Below are 15,130 nucleotides of genomic sequence, written 5' to 3' on the forward strand. Positions count from 1 at the left end.
AGAATGAGAGATTATCCCAGTGGAGGGCTGGTGGTGGTGGTGTGTGTGTCCTGCCAGTGCTGAGTGATGGAGACATGAGTATGGATTCTGAATTGAAGTGTACTCTTACCAGATGCAGCTCCAGCATTGGAAGGGTTAAAGATGGCCTTGCCGGGAGAGCCAGGCTCCTCGAAGATGAATAAACCATAGTTTGTAAATCAGAAGGGGTATCCCCTAGCACGTTACTCTGTTTATTTCCCTTTTGTCATCCCTGAGTCCTGGGATTCCTGCTCTGTCCTTCTAGGAATGAAGGGAACTGAGCAAGCCCTTGGTTGTCCGGGGGTGGTAGGAGGAGCAAACCAGCCCTCCGCCCCGAGCCCCGCCCGGTGTTCGCCACCGGAGGGGATCGCGGCTCCCGCCCCGTGAGGATTCCTGCCCGAGAGCGTCTGGAACGCAGCCAGGCCTGATTTTGCAGCTGAGGCCACCGACGCAGCTAATGTTAGGCTGAGGAGGGAGTGTTGCTTTTCCTTACAGGGTTTTTGTGAAAGTTAAATGAACTAATTAAAGTTCAAATAAATGTTCTTCATTATTATTATTACCATGAACCCGTTAGTTATAACTGAAAATGAAAAAAAAAAAAGAAAGAAATCCTGGCGAACCGGAAAGGTCTGCAAAAGGGGCGGGACGTGGGACGCTTGATTTGAGGAGGGGGTGGCGGGGGAGAGCCCACACAAGCAGCCAATCCAGCTGTCCCCGGGAGGAAGAGGAGGAGCCGGGGCCCGCCCCGAAACTCCGCACTGCTCGCGCCAGCGCTGCGCGCTTGGCCCTGCAGCCGCTGCCAGCCCCCCGGGCCCGCGCGTTCGCCCACCGCGGCCTCCTCCCCGCTCAGACATGGCCTCAGGAGCCGCCACCACCGCCGTGAAGGTGAGATGAGCCGTCCTGGCGGCTGCGAGTCGCCTCGCCCGGTGTTCACTTGCCTCGGATCCCGCGAATCGCGCCTCGGGGCCGTGCGCCCTGCCCGTGCGCCCCCGTCGTGTCGGAGAGTGGCTGGGGCGGCACTCCGGGCGAGGTTGCCCGGGAGGAGAGGGTACGCTTGCAAACTGCACCCTCCGGCCACCTTAGGGCTCATCCGCTTCCGCACCCCACGTGGTATCGGCAAGTCCTCTGGAGAGGGGCAGGGTGTGGGCGGGCGCTGCGCCCGGCCACCACCCTTGGCGAGCACCACTCCTCTTCCGGAAGATGCACCTGGCTGGAGCTAGCGGGTGTCCCAGGTGGCTGGGCGCCTGCAGCTGCAGAGACCGTCTTCTGGTGCCTTGGGAACTCACGCTTCCTCTCACTCCCCGCGGCCCACGTGGCAGAACTGCGTACTTGGCTCCTTTGCAAGCTTCCGGCTTCCTTTTCTTTCAAACTTAGGCCTTCTGGATGCTGAAGTTTTCCCCAGCAGCGCAATGCTGTGGAGCTTCTGAGACTTTTCTTTAAATACCGAAAGGGGTGCAGGCGTGCTTTCCCTAGGGCCGCACCCTGTTTGGAGGCCTCTGGCTTGAAACTGCTTTGTTTGCAACCTTGAAAGTTAGAGCTCAGTTTCCTTGTGCCCTGGGGTGGTCCTCAGAGGCCTCGGCACAGGGTATCACTGTGCGGTGGGAAGCTTTGGCCACAGGAGGGCACGAATCCTAGAGCAGCGATTTCTGTGAGGATTTTAAACACCTCTTTCCTGGTTGGTGTCTCGAGGGAGAGTGTAAAGTTACAGTGCATAAGGAAAAGTTGGTGATTCAACTTAAAACCTCCTCTAGGCTGTTTATTATTGGCCAGAAACGCAGTTAACTTGTTGGACGTTTAGAAATTTTTGGACCATGGGATAGGAGGACGTGTGGTCCTCTCCAAGCATCTCTTTTGATTCGCTACTCTTGTGTGCACTTCTCCCGGGAGCAGGCACATCTCTGCGGTCAGTGTGTCATCAGCCAGAATGATTAGTTTTTTAGGTCTTTGCAGTCCTTAATGAGCCACTTAGGATGAGAGCAGGAGTGGAGGTGTTGCAGTCAGACTTAGGTATGAAACTTCTTTTGCCATTTTGAAAAGAATCTTTCATTCGGCGGATACTATAGAAGGCCTCCCCCATGCCAGTCAGGGGGTACAAGGCAGAAAGGGTTTTCATGATACTCATGTGTAAAGCATGTGACTTCCCTTAGGGTGCCTATCTATAAAGTGGGGATTTTACTGCAGCATTTGCTCAGGGGGTTAAAATTATATTGTCTGTTTTGCACATGTTTGAAGCTTTTTAAATGGTAGTGCTTATAACTGGAGAGCTGAGATTAATTTTGAATTATCTTTTCTTCAGCAATTAATTATAAGTAGTATTAGGCTGTAGCTTTTCACCTTTCCCTTACAGGAATACATTCACTTTAATCTGTTTAGCATTCTCTGTGCCACACGGTTTCCCTGTAAAATTAACATAGTGTATTTAAGTGCAGATTGGGCAGTGTGATTAGAACACTGGTGTAAATATTGAATGATGTATGTTTTGGGACTTGGTGAGCTGCTGGATATAAAATTAGGAGGTACAAATGGTGCTAGGACTGCCTGCTCATTTCTCTCTTTGAGGTTAGAGCAGGTGACAACCTTGCTGTTGAGAATCCATGATGTAGACACCACATCCCCCAGACTGCGAAGGCAACATCTTATATAGAGAACATGAGATTCCAGTGTCCGGAGCAAAATAGGCCAATAAAAACCTTATCCTGTTCCACATCATACAGTGGTAGATCATATGGCCACGCAAACCATTTTTTGTGGACGTAAAACTGAGGTCCAGAAAGGTCAATTAAGGTGGTCAGAATTACATAGCTGGACCTAGAAAATGGTAGAATTGGGCCTAGAGCCTGCATTCCTTCCATTAGATGAGGCGTTTCTGCAATCTGAAATGTGGGCTCTGTGCCTTAAGGAAGGGGGACTGTGGAGTACATGCGTAAGGCAGGCCGCCTCCCCACACCCACTGGACGTTCTCTGGTTATGGGTGTAAGAGGCATATTTGTGTGTCTGAGCCCCTTTACATCACTGGCAGGTGGCATGCGTGGTCCCATTCACTGCCACCATTTTGTCTGGTTATTTACGAAACAACAGTTCGGTTGGAGGTGTAGGAGTGGGGTAGTGCGGGCAGGAAAGAGCTGTGGAGCCAGGAGACCCAGCCACACGTCCCGGCACCCCCACTTTCAATAGCACCTTAACCCCCTGAACCTTAGGGTCCTGAGTTGTAAGATGAGCACTAGTAACACTTACTTGGAGAGGTTGTTGGATTTAAATACAGGAACACGTCACACACCCAGCCCAGTTCTAGGGACCCCGTTAACATCAGCACCAGTACCTCTCTTTTTAGAGTACAGATATGACCAGGGGTTGGAACTTAAATCCATTCTCTTCAATTTAAGAGGTGCAGTTAGCTCATTCAGGTGAAAAACACCATTAGGTTTTGGATTGGCAGTATGATATTTGGTATATCATTCAAATCTAGCTGTCTACTAGCAGAATTCTATTAAGAAAATATTTATCAAATATCTGCCAGACACTGGAGATGCATCTTTGAGTAAGAAAAGTTCTCTGTTTTCTTAAGCTTGTATTCTTGTGGAGAAGGAAGATCATCTAACATGAGAGTCAGGTAACAGTGAGAGTCAGTTGGTGTGGGGGTGTCAGAAAAGGCCTCTAGAAAGGTGGAGCTGTGTAATGGTCTCTCCCTCCCCCCAAATTCATATGTTAAACCTAATCACCAATGTAATAGTGTTAGGAGGTAGGGCCTTGGCAGGGGTTGGGGGGTGATTAGGTGGAGCCCTCATGAATGGGATTAGTGCCTTTATAAAAGGCTAAGAGAGCTGCCTTGGCCCCTTCCACCATATGAGAAGGCACCATCTGTAACCCAAAAAATGGGCCCTCACCAGACACCGAATCTGCCTCGATCTTGGACTTCCCAGCCTCCAGGCTGTGAGAAATAAATTCCTGTTGTTTATAAGCTACCCAGTTTTTATTATGTTGTTGTAGCAGCCTGAAGAGACTAAGACAAGCCGATAGCTGAAATGAGGATAAAGAGCCACGTGAAGACCTGAGGAAAGAGACTGGAGTCAGGACAGCTAGAATCAAGATTCTGAAGAGGTGGTGAGCTAGACGTCATAGGAACAGAAATCTTCATGCTGGTGCATGGTGAGAATTGGGCGACTGCAGCTCATAAGACCTTCCTTTTGTAGACCATCTTAAAGAATCTGGATTTTGTTCTAAATGTTTTGGAAGCCATTAAAGGGTTATGACTGGAGAGATATCATCTGATTTATGTATTAAGATGATTACTCTGCTGCCGTGTAAAGAACAGCCTGTATGAGGAAAGAGGTAGGGGGCCAGAATGCCAATAACGCTGGTGCCCAAGTCTAGGGTGGTAGCCTTGGAGGTAGTGAGAATTTGCAGGTAGAGCAGAGAGATGGGTAGGATTTGGGAGTGCAGGAAGAGGAGCAGGATGATTTCTGGTTTTGACCTTGAAAACACAAAAGATGGTAGTGCTGGTGAATCATTTCAAACTGGGAGTTAAGGGGCCATGGGTGACTCTTTGGAGCCAAGGAGGGTAAGTGTAGGATTCCTTCCTCTGAGATACTGCTGGTTAAGGGCCAGGGTATGAGACGCTGAGGGGCCTCTTTGCTAAAGAAACCAAGTGGGTGCAGGTGGGTGGCGATTGGGGGAGGGAGGAAGCCACCTCGAGTAACAGTAACTGAGGTAGTCTTTTTTGTGGCTCACTACAGTGAGAGGTGGTCCAGGCAGGGGTAAGGATACACATGGTGGGCAGCCATGGAGGGAGGCAACGGGAGCCAGAGGCCATGGGGTTAACACCTGCCATTGTCTGGGAGGACCTCAGGGAGACGTCCTCCAGCATCAGCCACTGGCAGGTGGTATGCTTGACCATGTGGTGGGCAAACAGGGTTCTAGCATTCAGATAAAGGGCATTCTGGAAGGCTTCTTCAGTAGACTATGGCTGCCCCAGGTGGCTGCCCAGCTTTCACTCTGGGAGATTAAAAAAAAATAAATAACTTAATTATGAAGGATGTGACAACGAGGGGGATATGATCCCATTTTAAGTGGATAGTGAGCTACAAACAAAATGGTTTTAAAGGAGATGAGCAAGTTGTGGTGTCTAGATTGTGGAGGCTGGGCCTTTAAAGCTTTCCTATCGGCTGTCTTGAAAGTGGCCAGCAAAGACCTTCAGACTGAAAGTTCTTGCGTGGTCCTCTGAAACTGGGAGACAACCCACAAGCCCCAGTTGAAAATCAGATGACCAACAAGCCTTCATTTTTTTGCCTAGGGACACAATGGCATTTTGGGCAGGACAGTTCTTCCTTTTGTAGGACTGTCCTTAGCATTGCAGGACATAGAATGCATCCTTAGACCTTCCCCACAAAATGCCAGTGGTCACTGCAGCCTTGGTTGAGGTCACTTCACACTTGGTTGTGGACCCCTGGGCTAAATCCCTAAGAGAGAGAGACTGCCTGGTGAGGTGAGGTAGGAACAGCCAGGTTTGTGCACTGACCAGCAGAGAAAAACGAGGACATACGGGCTTTTTTGTTGCTTTGACCAAGTTGATTTTGATTTTGTTTTTTGCTGAGGGTAGTAGGGTGTATAGAGTATTAATATACATATCAATGCATTATTTCACTTGATTCTCATGATAATTCTATGGATTAAGTAAAAATCTTACCCTTATATATACAGATGAGGAAGGAGAAAAATTTTGTGTGCAGTGGACCCTGGATCCTTAACTGATTATGATCACTGTGTTCTAGTCTGTGCCTTTAAGCATCTACAGCAGTGGTTCTCAAAGTGTGATCCATTTGCATAAACTGATTATTTGTTAGGAATGCAAATTCTTGGGTCCCACCCCAGTCCTGCCGATTCAGAAATTCTGGAGGTGGGGCCCAGCAATCTGGGTTTTAACAAGTCTCAGGATATTCAGATGCCTGCTGAAGTTTGACAGCCACTGACCTAGGCAGCTTTGAGAAGGATGGATATCTGCAAGCTCTTCAGGTGATCTTACTCAACGTATTAGTTTCATATGGCTGCTATAACAACTACCACAAATTCAGCTATGGCAACACAAATGTATTCTCTTACTGTTCTGGAGGCCAGATGTCCAAAACTAGTTTTATGGGGTTAAAACCAAGGTGTTTAATAGGGTTGGTTCCGTTTGGAGGATCCAAGAGAGAATCCACTTCCTTGCCTTTTCCAGCTTCTGAAGGCACCAGCATCCCTTGGCTCACGGCCCCACGGCACATCCCCTTTTCTCTCCCTCTACTTCATTACCACATCACCTTCCTCATTTGACTTTAGCCTTCCTTTTACAAGGACTCTTGTGATCACATTTAGGGCCCACCCATATAATTAAAGATAATCCACCATCTCATGATTCTTAATTTAATTATGTAAGGTGACCTTCCTGGGTTCTGGGAATTAGGATGTAGCTCAGCTGTCTTTCAGGGGCTATTACTCAGCCCACATTTTAGAAATGTGTGGTTTAGGCCCTAGAACAGGGTGCTCAGTTCTGGCTGCACATTAGAACCACCTGACGAGCCTTAGAAACAAACTATGCCTTGCCCATTAATCAGACTTTCTTCAGTCTCAGACCTGGGCTTTGGTAAAAAGCTTGCCAGGGGATTCTAGTATCCAGCAGCTGACTCAGGAGGAACTCGGGGGTGGATCCTGCCATTGTGCCACAAGCACAAGAGAATGCTAAAGAATATAGTAAGCTCTGAGGAAAATCCTCCTCAAAAAATAATTGGCTATTTTAGGACGTAAGGTGTATCTTTAAGAGGGTATCTACCCTTTAGACTAACATCTTGACTTTGCAAGGGGAAGTTGATCAGATAAAAACCATGGTGTTCTGTGCCCTCAGGTCATCCAGACTTTCCTGACTAAAATATAGTATCACTACATGCATGTGCTGTGGCTACCATAACAAAGCACCACAGACTGGGTAGCTTATACAACAGAAATTTACCTTACAGTTCTAGAGGCTCGAAGTCCAACCTCAAAGTGTTGGGAAGGTTGGTTTCTTCTGAGACCTCTCTGCTTGGGTTGTAGATGGCCGTGTGCTCCCTGTGTCTTCACATGGTCTTCCCTGTGTATGTCTGTGTCCCAGTCTCTTCTTATAAGAACACCAGTTAAATGGGATTGGGGCTGATCCCACTGACCTCACTAATTACCTTAATTACCTCTTTAAGACCCTGTCTCCAAATACAGTCACGTTGTGAGGTACTGAGGGTTAGGATTTCAACATACGAATTTAGGGAGGACACAATTCAGCCCATAACCTTTACTTATGGAGGTGTCTTGTCAGAGTTGGAGCCACCAGCAGTCCCTGACGACCATGTTGCAGGTTTTGAACAGGCCTCCCAGACTGAGCCATTTGGCCATTCTCTCCCCATACAGCTGGGCTTTGGGATTTCCAAGGCCCTGGGAGGCCTCAAAGCCAGGTCAGCCCAGAAATGAAGGCTTCTGTCTCCTATGTTTGCCAAACTTGTCAGTGGCAAGCAGAGCTGAAGGACTGAAACGCTCAGATCAGGGACTGCTCCAACTCCGCGCTGGCTTTCATACCTTACATGACCTTGAGGCACTCAAGGCACCCAATTTCCCTGGCATGAGCTAGTCACACTTACTCAGAGTTATGGTGACTTGAGAATGCCAGGTGCCAGGGGAGGTAGACACAGGGTAGGGTTAGTATGCCTTCTTTCAGCCTTGCTGGAAGTGACCATTCTGGCAAGGTAAGCCAATGTTTGGATGAAATGCTTTCACAGTCTCAGCCAGTCAAACCCTTTATTCTTTCTAAGGAAACTAGCTGGTAGTCTGTTAGTGGACAAGTGTGGGGTCAGCTATTAACCGTGAAAATCTGGTGATGATACTGAATAACCAGAAGTTCCTAGTTCAGAACTTTATCTTGTGTAATGAAGTCCTAGCTGGGCAGAATTGGCCCAGAAATTGTATCTCAGGCCTCAAATACATTTCCAAGTAGTCTTTGGCCCAGGAGTCCTGGCAAGGTCTTGCCATTGCTTCTTGAGTATGGATGAGGTCATCAGTGAAGAGTCCCCTCCTCTCTGAGATGGTCCACTCAGACACCAAGTGTCATGGTTTCTATGCTTGCTCTGTGAACTTGATCAAGAACTTGACCTCTCTGAGCATCAGTTTTCTCATAACATGTAGACAGTAAAACTTTTCTATTAGGGTATGATGTTATGAAGGACTCCAGGGCATATTGGAAGATTGTATATCATAGTGATTAAGTCTGAAAGACCTGGATTCCTATCCCAGATTTGCTCTTATGATTGCTCTTGGACAAGTTTCTTAATTTCTGTACTTCTCTTTCCTCATTTGTAAAATGGGTGTAATACTGTAGGGTGTGTCTTATAGGGTGGTTGTGATGATCAGATAAACTAACGCCGCTGAAGCACTTAGCACAGTGCCTGTGATAGGTAAGTGCTCCGACACAGTTACTTTATTACCAAGACAGGTACTGTTGAACTAAGAGGCTCAGGCTGTGTGTACAGAATTGGGCCATCTGTGCTTGGGTGCTTCATCACAGTCGTACTTCGCTGTAGAGCCAGCAGGTGGCAACATTGGCCACATCTTGGTGCTGCTGGCCTCCATCTTAGAGGTCCTGTTCCCTGGTGTGGCAGTGTTCAGCTGCTATGCAGACACTGTATCCCTTGCAAGATGGGGGTTTCCATAAACAACAAGAGCCACTGGGCGACTCGTTGGGCTTGCCCGCAGATCATTCCAGTACTAAATGCCCCATCCTAGCCTTTCTGGCGAGCAGAGGCCACTCTTGGGTTTGATGTCTGCCCAGTACTATACGTTCCTTGCTGAGGGCTGAGTTGCTAGCTGCCTCGTGCAGGGTCATCATGCAGGCCAGTGTCGTGGACTGAAGCTTGCGGCTGCCGTGGGTGAGCTCCAGGACTCTGAATTTCAGCAGGACACCTGGTTAGCATTTCTTAATCACTGCTGTGATACTGGGCTAGCTCACCTAAACTGAGAGAGTGATTCCAAAACAAAGTCAGGTTTATTTTTAGTATACGAGTTTCAGGATGCAGTGTAGGATCCAGAATCCGACATGCCATGGCCCAGGCAACATCCAGAAACAGCCAAGTCCAAGAAGTGGTAATAAGTTTAAAAAAAAAAAAAAAGAAAAGCCAAAGTTTTCATGAATGGCTGAATCCCGGAAGAGTAGGCGGAGAGTAATTTCAGAGTCAGCCATCCATTTCTGTAACCCACGGTGGGGACGTGGGCGGGACAGTTTGTTAGCCTCCCTGTGATCTGTGGTGCTTGAGAGATACAGGAAATGAAGGATAAAATGGAGAAGCCAGCCTACAGGAAGGGCTGGGATTGCATAAAACGGCGTGAACGTTTTTTAAATTCTATTGAACTGACATGATTTAAATGTATTGACTTAAATGAACGCTTCTGTAGATTTGAAAACTATTGTATTGGTTAGTCTTTACCTGTAAAGTTGAATTAGTTAAAATATGTAACGTGCTGTGATTTCAGTAATGTACCACAAGGTGGCACCAGTGTCGAAAATTGGCTTAGCCACTTAAGGAAATTGTATGTTTGAGGTTTACAGCATGATGTTATGGGATTCATGTAGATAGTAGAACGGTTACCGTAGTGAAGTGGATTAACATATCATCTCACATAGTTACTTTTTTGTGTGTGACAAGAACAGCTAAAATCTACTTATTTAACAGAATCCCTAATACAGTATACTATTACTAACTTTAGTTCTTGTGTTGTACATTTTATCCCTAGACTTGTTCATCCTGCGTATCTAGTATTTTGTATCCTTTGACCTACATCTCCCCATTTCCTCTCCCTGGTACTCTCGTGGTAACCACTGTTTCATTATCTCTATATGTTTGAGCTCTTTTTTGTTTTTTTACTCCACGTATGAGTGAGATCATGCAATATTTTTCTTTCTGTGCCTGGCTTATTTTACATAGCATAATGTCTTCCAGGCCCATCCATGCTGTGGCAAATGGCAGGAGCTTCTTTTTTTCAGAGGCTGTATAATATTCCATTGTATATATGTTACCACATTTTCTTTTTCCATGTGTCAATGGACATTCAGGTTGTTTCATGTCTTGGCTATTTTAAATAATGCTGCAATGAAAGTGCAAATATCTTTTATTGTTCCAAATTATGTAACCATGTCATAGGAAACTTGCAGGATTCTTCAATAAAATCTCACTATATTGCCCTTATTTTCTTGTCTTGTTTCTTTGTTTTTGGTTTCTTTTTTTTTTTTTTTTCCAAGAAACTGAGGGCCAGAGAGGTAACCATTTTTCCACATGTTCATATAAATCAACTTGCGTAACCTGACCTAAAAATTACTTAATTCAGATGTTCAAATAATTCTTAACTCCGGAACTTTTTCTCAAGAAGCTACACTTTCTTTTATTTAGTAGAAATTTTACTCAAGTGGCAAGAAATTTAAAGCTTTTCATTGAGGGGAGGGGAGAAATGCTCAGGCACTTTCCATTAGGTTTCTAGTAAAGTGTCATGTGTTTAGCCTGTCACTGACTGTTTAAATTCTTTCTCATTTTGGAAGTATCAGCCCAGAGGAACTTTCCTAATGATTTCAGTTACTTAATTTTTAGTTTTAACAGTTAGTATTTATTTATCTTTGTAATTGTTCTTGTTTGTGTTTCTGAGTCATCAAATTAGATTAATTTTTAGAGGCTGTTACCAGATTTCCTTAACTGAGGACAAGAACTTCCAAGATAATCTCTGAAAAATATAACACTTGAACTTAAAAAAGATTTTTTAAAAAGATTTTAAAAAGATTGGCAGTTACCTTTGAATTGCTTATTTATACTTACGTAAATTTATAAATTTCCTGTATATATAGTATTAAGTATATATGAATATGCTATGTTTTATGCATATTTACTCTATATAAATATGAATTTACATATGAAGGTACTTCAGAAAGTTCTTAGAAAAATAGAATTGGAAGATCATGTAAATCTTTCCATGAATTTTTTGAAATACGCTTATATATGAGTGACAGTTTGATTTCATAACTATATGTGAGGCTAACTTTTCATGCTATTTCAGTCTCCTCGATTTTTGTTACTTTCCAATTCTGTGGTTCTAGTTGCATAGGAAAGAAAATCTATTTCTTGGTTAAATGGAAAAATTAAGAAAAATCATCACCAAGTGGATATACCTAATATTTTATATTCCAGCAGTCTTTTGAACATTCTTTATTACACAGTCCATTTGGTAGAGAAAATAAAATTGGTCAGAAAGTAATTTTTCACACCACATTTGCCAACTTTCAGTTTTAATTTCTTAATTTTAAGCTAGTGATAATTACAAATAATTGCCTTTCTGTATTTATTTGTAATTTGGTCAGAAATAAATGTGATACACTCCAAAAAAAAGATCTACATTTTGATTATTTATGGAACATGGAAGGCCTTCAAATTTCAAACGTTTGTTGATTTTTATAGAAGGCCTTCAAATGTTTGATCATTTTTCAGTAATCTTCATATTTTTAAAAATAACTACAGCGCAGGAATGGAGAGCATGAATATGAGTAAAGAAATTTGCTTAAAATAATGATTTTATTTCTAATGAAAAATGGCCAAATATGATGATCTTTTCTTCTCCCTTTTTCTCCCTTAGATTGGAATAATTGGTGGAACAGGACTGGATGATCCAGAAATTTTAGAAGGAAGAACTGAAAAATACGTGGATACTCCATTCGGCAAGGTTAATATCCAGTTAGTGAAGATATGTTAGATTTTCCGTTTCTCCTTGCTGGCTTGATTTTTTAACTTTAAAAAAAAAATGCTTTTGTTTTGGCAGCCCAGTGCTGTCTGCTCCAGGCAGAGAAGGCCTGGAGTCCTGCCAGGGGGTTCCATCTGCTGAGACGGTGTTCACAAGGATGCCGTGGACCTCGCCGTTTTGAGAATATGGCTTTTTCTCAATTTATGTTACTAGAAACCTGACACTCATTTCAAACTTCTCAAATTTATGCATTCAAATCAGCTTCTCATTTGGGGCATATAGGTCACACCACACTAATTTGGGGAACAGGCTGATGACTAACAGTACTGGCGTATCATTACAAAGCAGATTTTCTGAATGAACCCTGGCTCAAAAGGATTTTGAGGCTCAAGAGTATTGTCTTGAAGATCCATAACATGGTTGATGTTAGTTGAATGCATGACTGAACTGGAAATAAAACAATCTTTTTCTAAGAGAGGCTGCTTTTTATGAGCCCCTGTGTCTCCCGGCCTGGGCTAGGGTGAGGTTATCTACCTTTTCTTAATTCCGTGTTGCTGTTTCCAAATGTCATAGTTCCTCTGACCCTCCTATGATGATCTCTGCATCTGGCCTTACCCACCAAACCCTCCATTTCAGCTGAGATCTTAGTTGATCTTGTGCCCTCCAAGTCCCGCTGTCATCTTGGCCTGCTTCTTAGCCTCAGGTTTTCTTAACCCTCTTGGTTAAGGCCTTTCCCACCATTACCTCAAGTTATTCCATGGCCATCTTAGACCTGGTGAACACAAGCAGATAGTTCCCACGCTGAGTTCTTAAACACTGTGACAGAGGCCTCCTATCCTTTCTGTCTTTCACTCTCACACCTGTACTTGAACTGACCAAGTACGCTTGACACATCTAAATTTGGTCCGTCTACCATCAGGGTCCCCTGGGGTACTTGCCACAAATATATCTTACTAAATGATACTGATGCAGGCTCCCAAGGCAACCTTCAGAGTCCTATGAGTCTCTGTGCCTGTAGAAAGCTCAGTTAATATTCACTGAATGACTTTGTGGATCACTCAGACAGGGATTCTTCTCTAAGCTTTATCTTCAAACTCCAAGTTTCCATGAATCCTCTTGTGGTTGAACAATTCGAACAGTAGCTTTATAATTGTTTACATACATGTTTTAAAATCACTGAATTGTAACCATTTTTCATTGCATGCAGCCATCTGATGCCTTAATTTTGGGGAAGATTAAAAATGTTGATTGCGTCCTCCTTGCAAGGTAAGGTATTTTAAGCTTTTTGAATGTTACTACTAAAGGAGAATTTAAATTTAACTTGAATTCTAGAAAGAGTAATAATGCAGATATAAGTTTTTATGTGTTGGTGAAGTCAGAACGTCTTTGTCACCTATGTTTACCACATATGGTTTTTGGGGTAAGTTACACTGACTTTGGAAATCAAAAATCTCATGACCCTTGCCCATGAAATTGGAAAAGTACATCAGTTGACTAAAATTGGAGTTCTGGTTTCAGTTCTAGCTGCAAGAAGAAAGGTTGCCTTTTATTCATTTTTTTTTTCTTGTAATTATCAAGAAGAAGAAAAACAATGCTGCATCCATGATCCTTTGTGTAGTAGTAGTCATATGTTTGTGGGGAGTGGGTTTATGGTCCCTAAAGTGGGTAACTAGTAGTTTCTAAACCATGGTTTCCTTGACGAGGCTAGTGCTGCTCCATCTTATAGAGAAGGCAAAATCATTTTTATCACATAATTACAAATTAGGCAAACTACATGTATTTGTTTTCTATCACTGTGTAACTAATACACAGGTAATTACATATGGTTTATTATGTAATAAAAATTACATAATGAACAAATTTAGCAGCTTCAAACAGCATGCATGATCTCACAGTTTCTGTGGGTCAGGAGTCTGGCACACTTAGTGGGGTCCTCTGCTTGGGGCCACACACAGTACACAGCATACTCAGGGCTATGTTCTCAGCTGGAGTTTGTGGTACTTGTTCAAGCTCACACAGTAGTTGACAGAATTCAGTTTCTCACAGTTGTAGGACTGAGGCGTTCAGCTCCCAGGAGCAGTCCATGTTCCCTACCATGGGGCCCTGTCTCCAGGCAGTTCACATGATGGCGGCTTGCTTCTTCCAGGCCAGTAGGGAATCTTTATTGCATGCTAGCAAGGTGGAGCCTAGTCATGAGGGGGACTTCAGCACCTTTGCCATATTCTGATGGTTGAAAGCAAGTCTTGGGTCCATTCACACTTGATGGGAGGTGACTATACAGGGTATGAAAATGGGAAAATGGGGGCCACTCTGGGTCTGTCTGCCACTCTACATTTTTGAAATGGCAGTGGCTTCTCAGAATCCAGTGAAACTAAATATAATTTCAGGTGGTCAGCCGGAGTGGATTTCAGGTGACCTTCTTTGTTGGTCTGTGGTCATTGCTAAGGTATCATTTAGTTTTTTCTAGGCTCTAGGAGACAACAGTTGGTGGTGTGGCTCTGTGGTTAGAGTGTTATACTCCTCCTGAACTGAAATGTGTCAGACTGTGAAATGTTCGATCCTCTAATGAATCGTTCTTAACTACTTTTGATTTTTAAATTTTTTTGAAAATCTAATCAGTTTTGGAGATCAGCCTCAGAAAAAGGCACGTACTTTCTGGGTGTTCATGGACCTCTACTTTCTGAGCGTCATCTATGAACTCAGAAAAGAAACCCTGATATGCCGTTTTTCTATAATTACTTTGATGTTTTTAATAATTCTATTGGAAATCAGGAAAGATATTAAAGTTTCTTTTTAAAATATAAACATACAATAATAACAAGGGATATTTAATAACAACCCTACAGAGCAGGTATTTTTCTTATCTGTTTTACAAATGGAAAAAAATTGGACTCAGAGAACTGAGTGACTTTGATAAGGTCACACAGCTATTAAGTGACAGGCCTAGTTTTGAATGCAATCAGTTTTACTCCAAAGCCCAAACTTTTTAAAACAAAATTTGGATATATTTATCTCCAGTCTTTTTCCTAAATACAAGTATGTCTATGTGAGTATTTATATTAAACATGTATATGCCAGCCAGTCCTCAAAAGATAATAAAAATAAACATGTATGTAGAATGTAAAATATATGTATATGTGTAATACTTTTGTGATCATACTATATGTATATTTAACTGTTGTCAGAATTAAGTAGCATATCTTTTTTTTTTTTTTTTTTTTTTTTTTTTCATTTTTTAACCTGATGTTTTTTTACTTGAAAATTGCCCGCCCGCCATATAGTTTTTTTTTTTTTTTTTTTTCATTTTTTAACCTGATGTTTTTTTACTTGAAAATTGCCCGCCCGC

The 15,130-nt window shown here is 43.3% G+C and overlaps 1 protein-coding gene across 2 annotated transcripts in view; it reads left to right on the forward strand.

Annotated features, from left to right (window-relative positions):
• Positions 1 to 822: 822 nt before the first annotated feature.
• MTAP (methylthioadenosine phosphorylase) overlaps positions 823 to 15,130 on the forward strand; it is a 51,930-nt gene continuing 37,622 nt past the window's right edge. The window contains exons 1-3 of one of the 2 annotated variants that reach the window (XM_008591794.1): positions 823 to 903; positions 11,680 to 11,766; positions 12,992 to 13,050. In XM_008591794.1, coding sequence (XP_008590016.1) covers positions 871 to 903; positions 11,680 to 11,766; positions 12,992 to 13,050 — 179 coding nt within the window. In that variant the 5' untranslated portion in view covers positions 823 to 870. Of the gene's footprint in view, positions 904 to 4,088; positions 4,165 to 11,679; positions 11,767 to 12,991; positions 13,051 to 15,130 lie in introns of those variants that run through there. The other variant, XM_008591795.1, reaches the window with a different exon arrangement.

Source organism: Galeopterus variegatus, unplaced genomic scaffold, assembly GCF_000696425.1.
Source record: "Galeopterus variegatus unplaced genomic scaffold, G_variegatus-3.0.2 Scaffold7289, whole genome shotgun sequence".
Taxonomy (NCBI): Eukaryota; Metazoa; Chordata; class Mammalia; order Dermoptera; family Cynocephalidae; genus Galeopterus; species Galeopterus variegatus.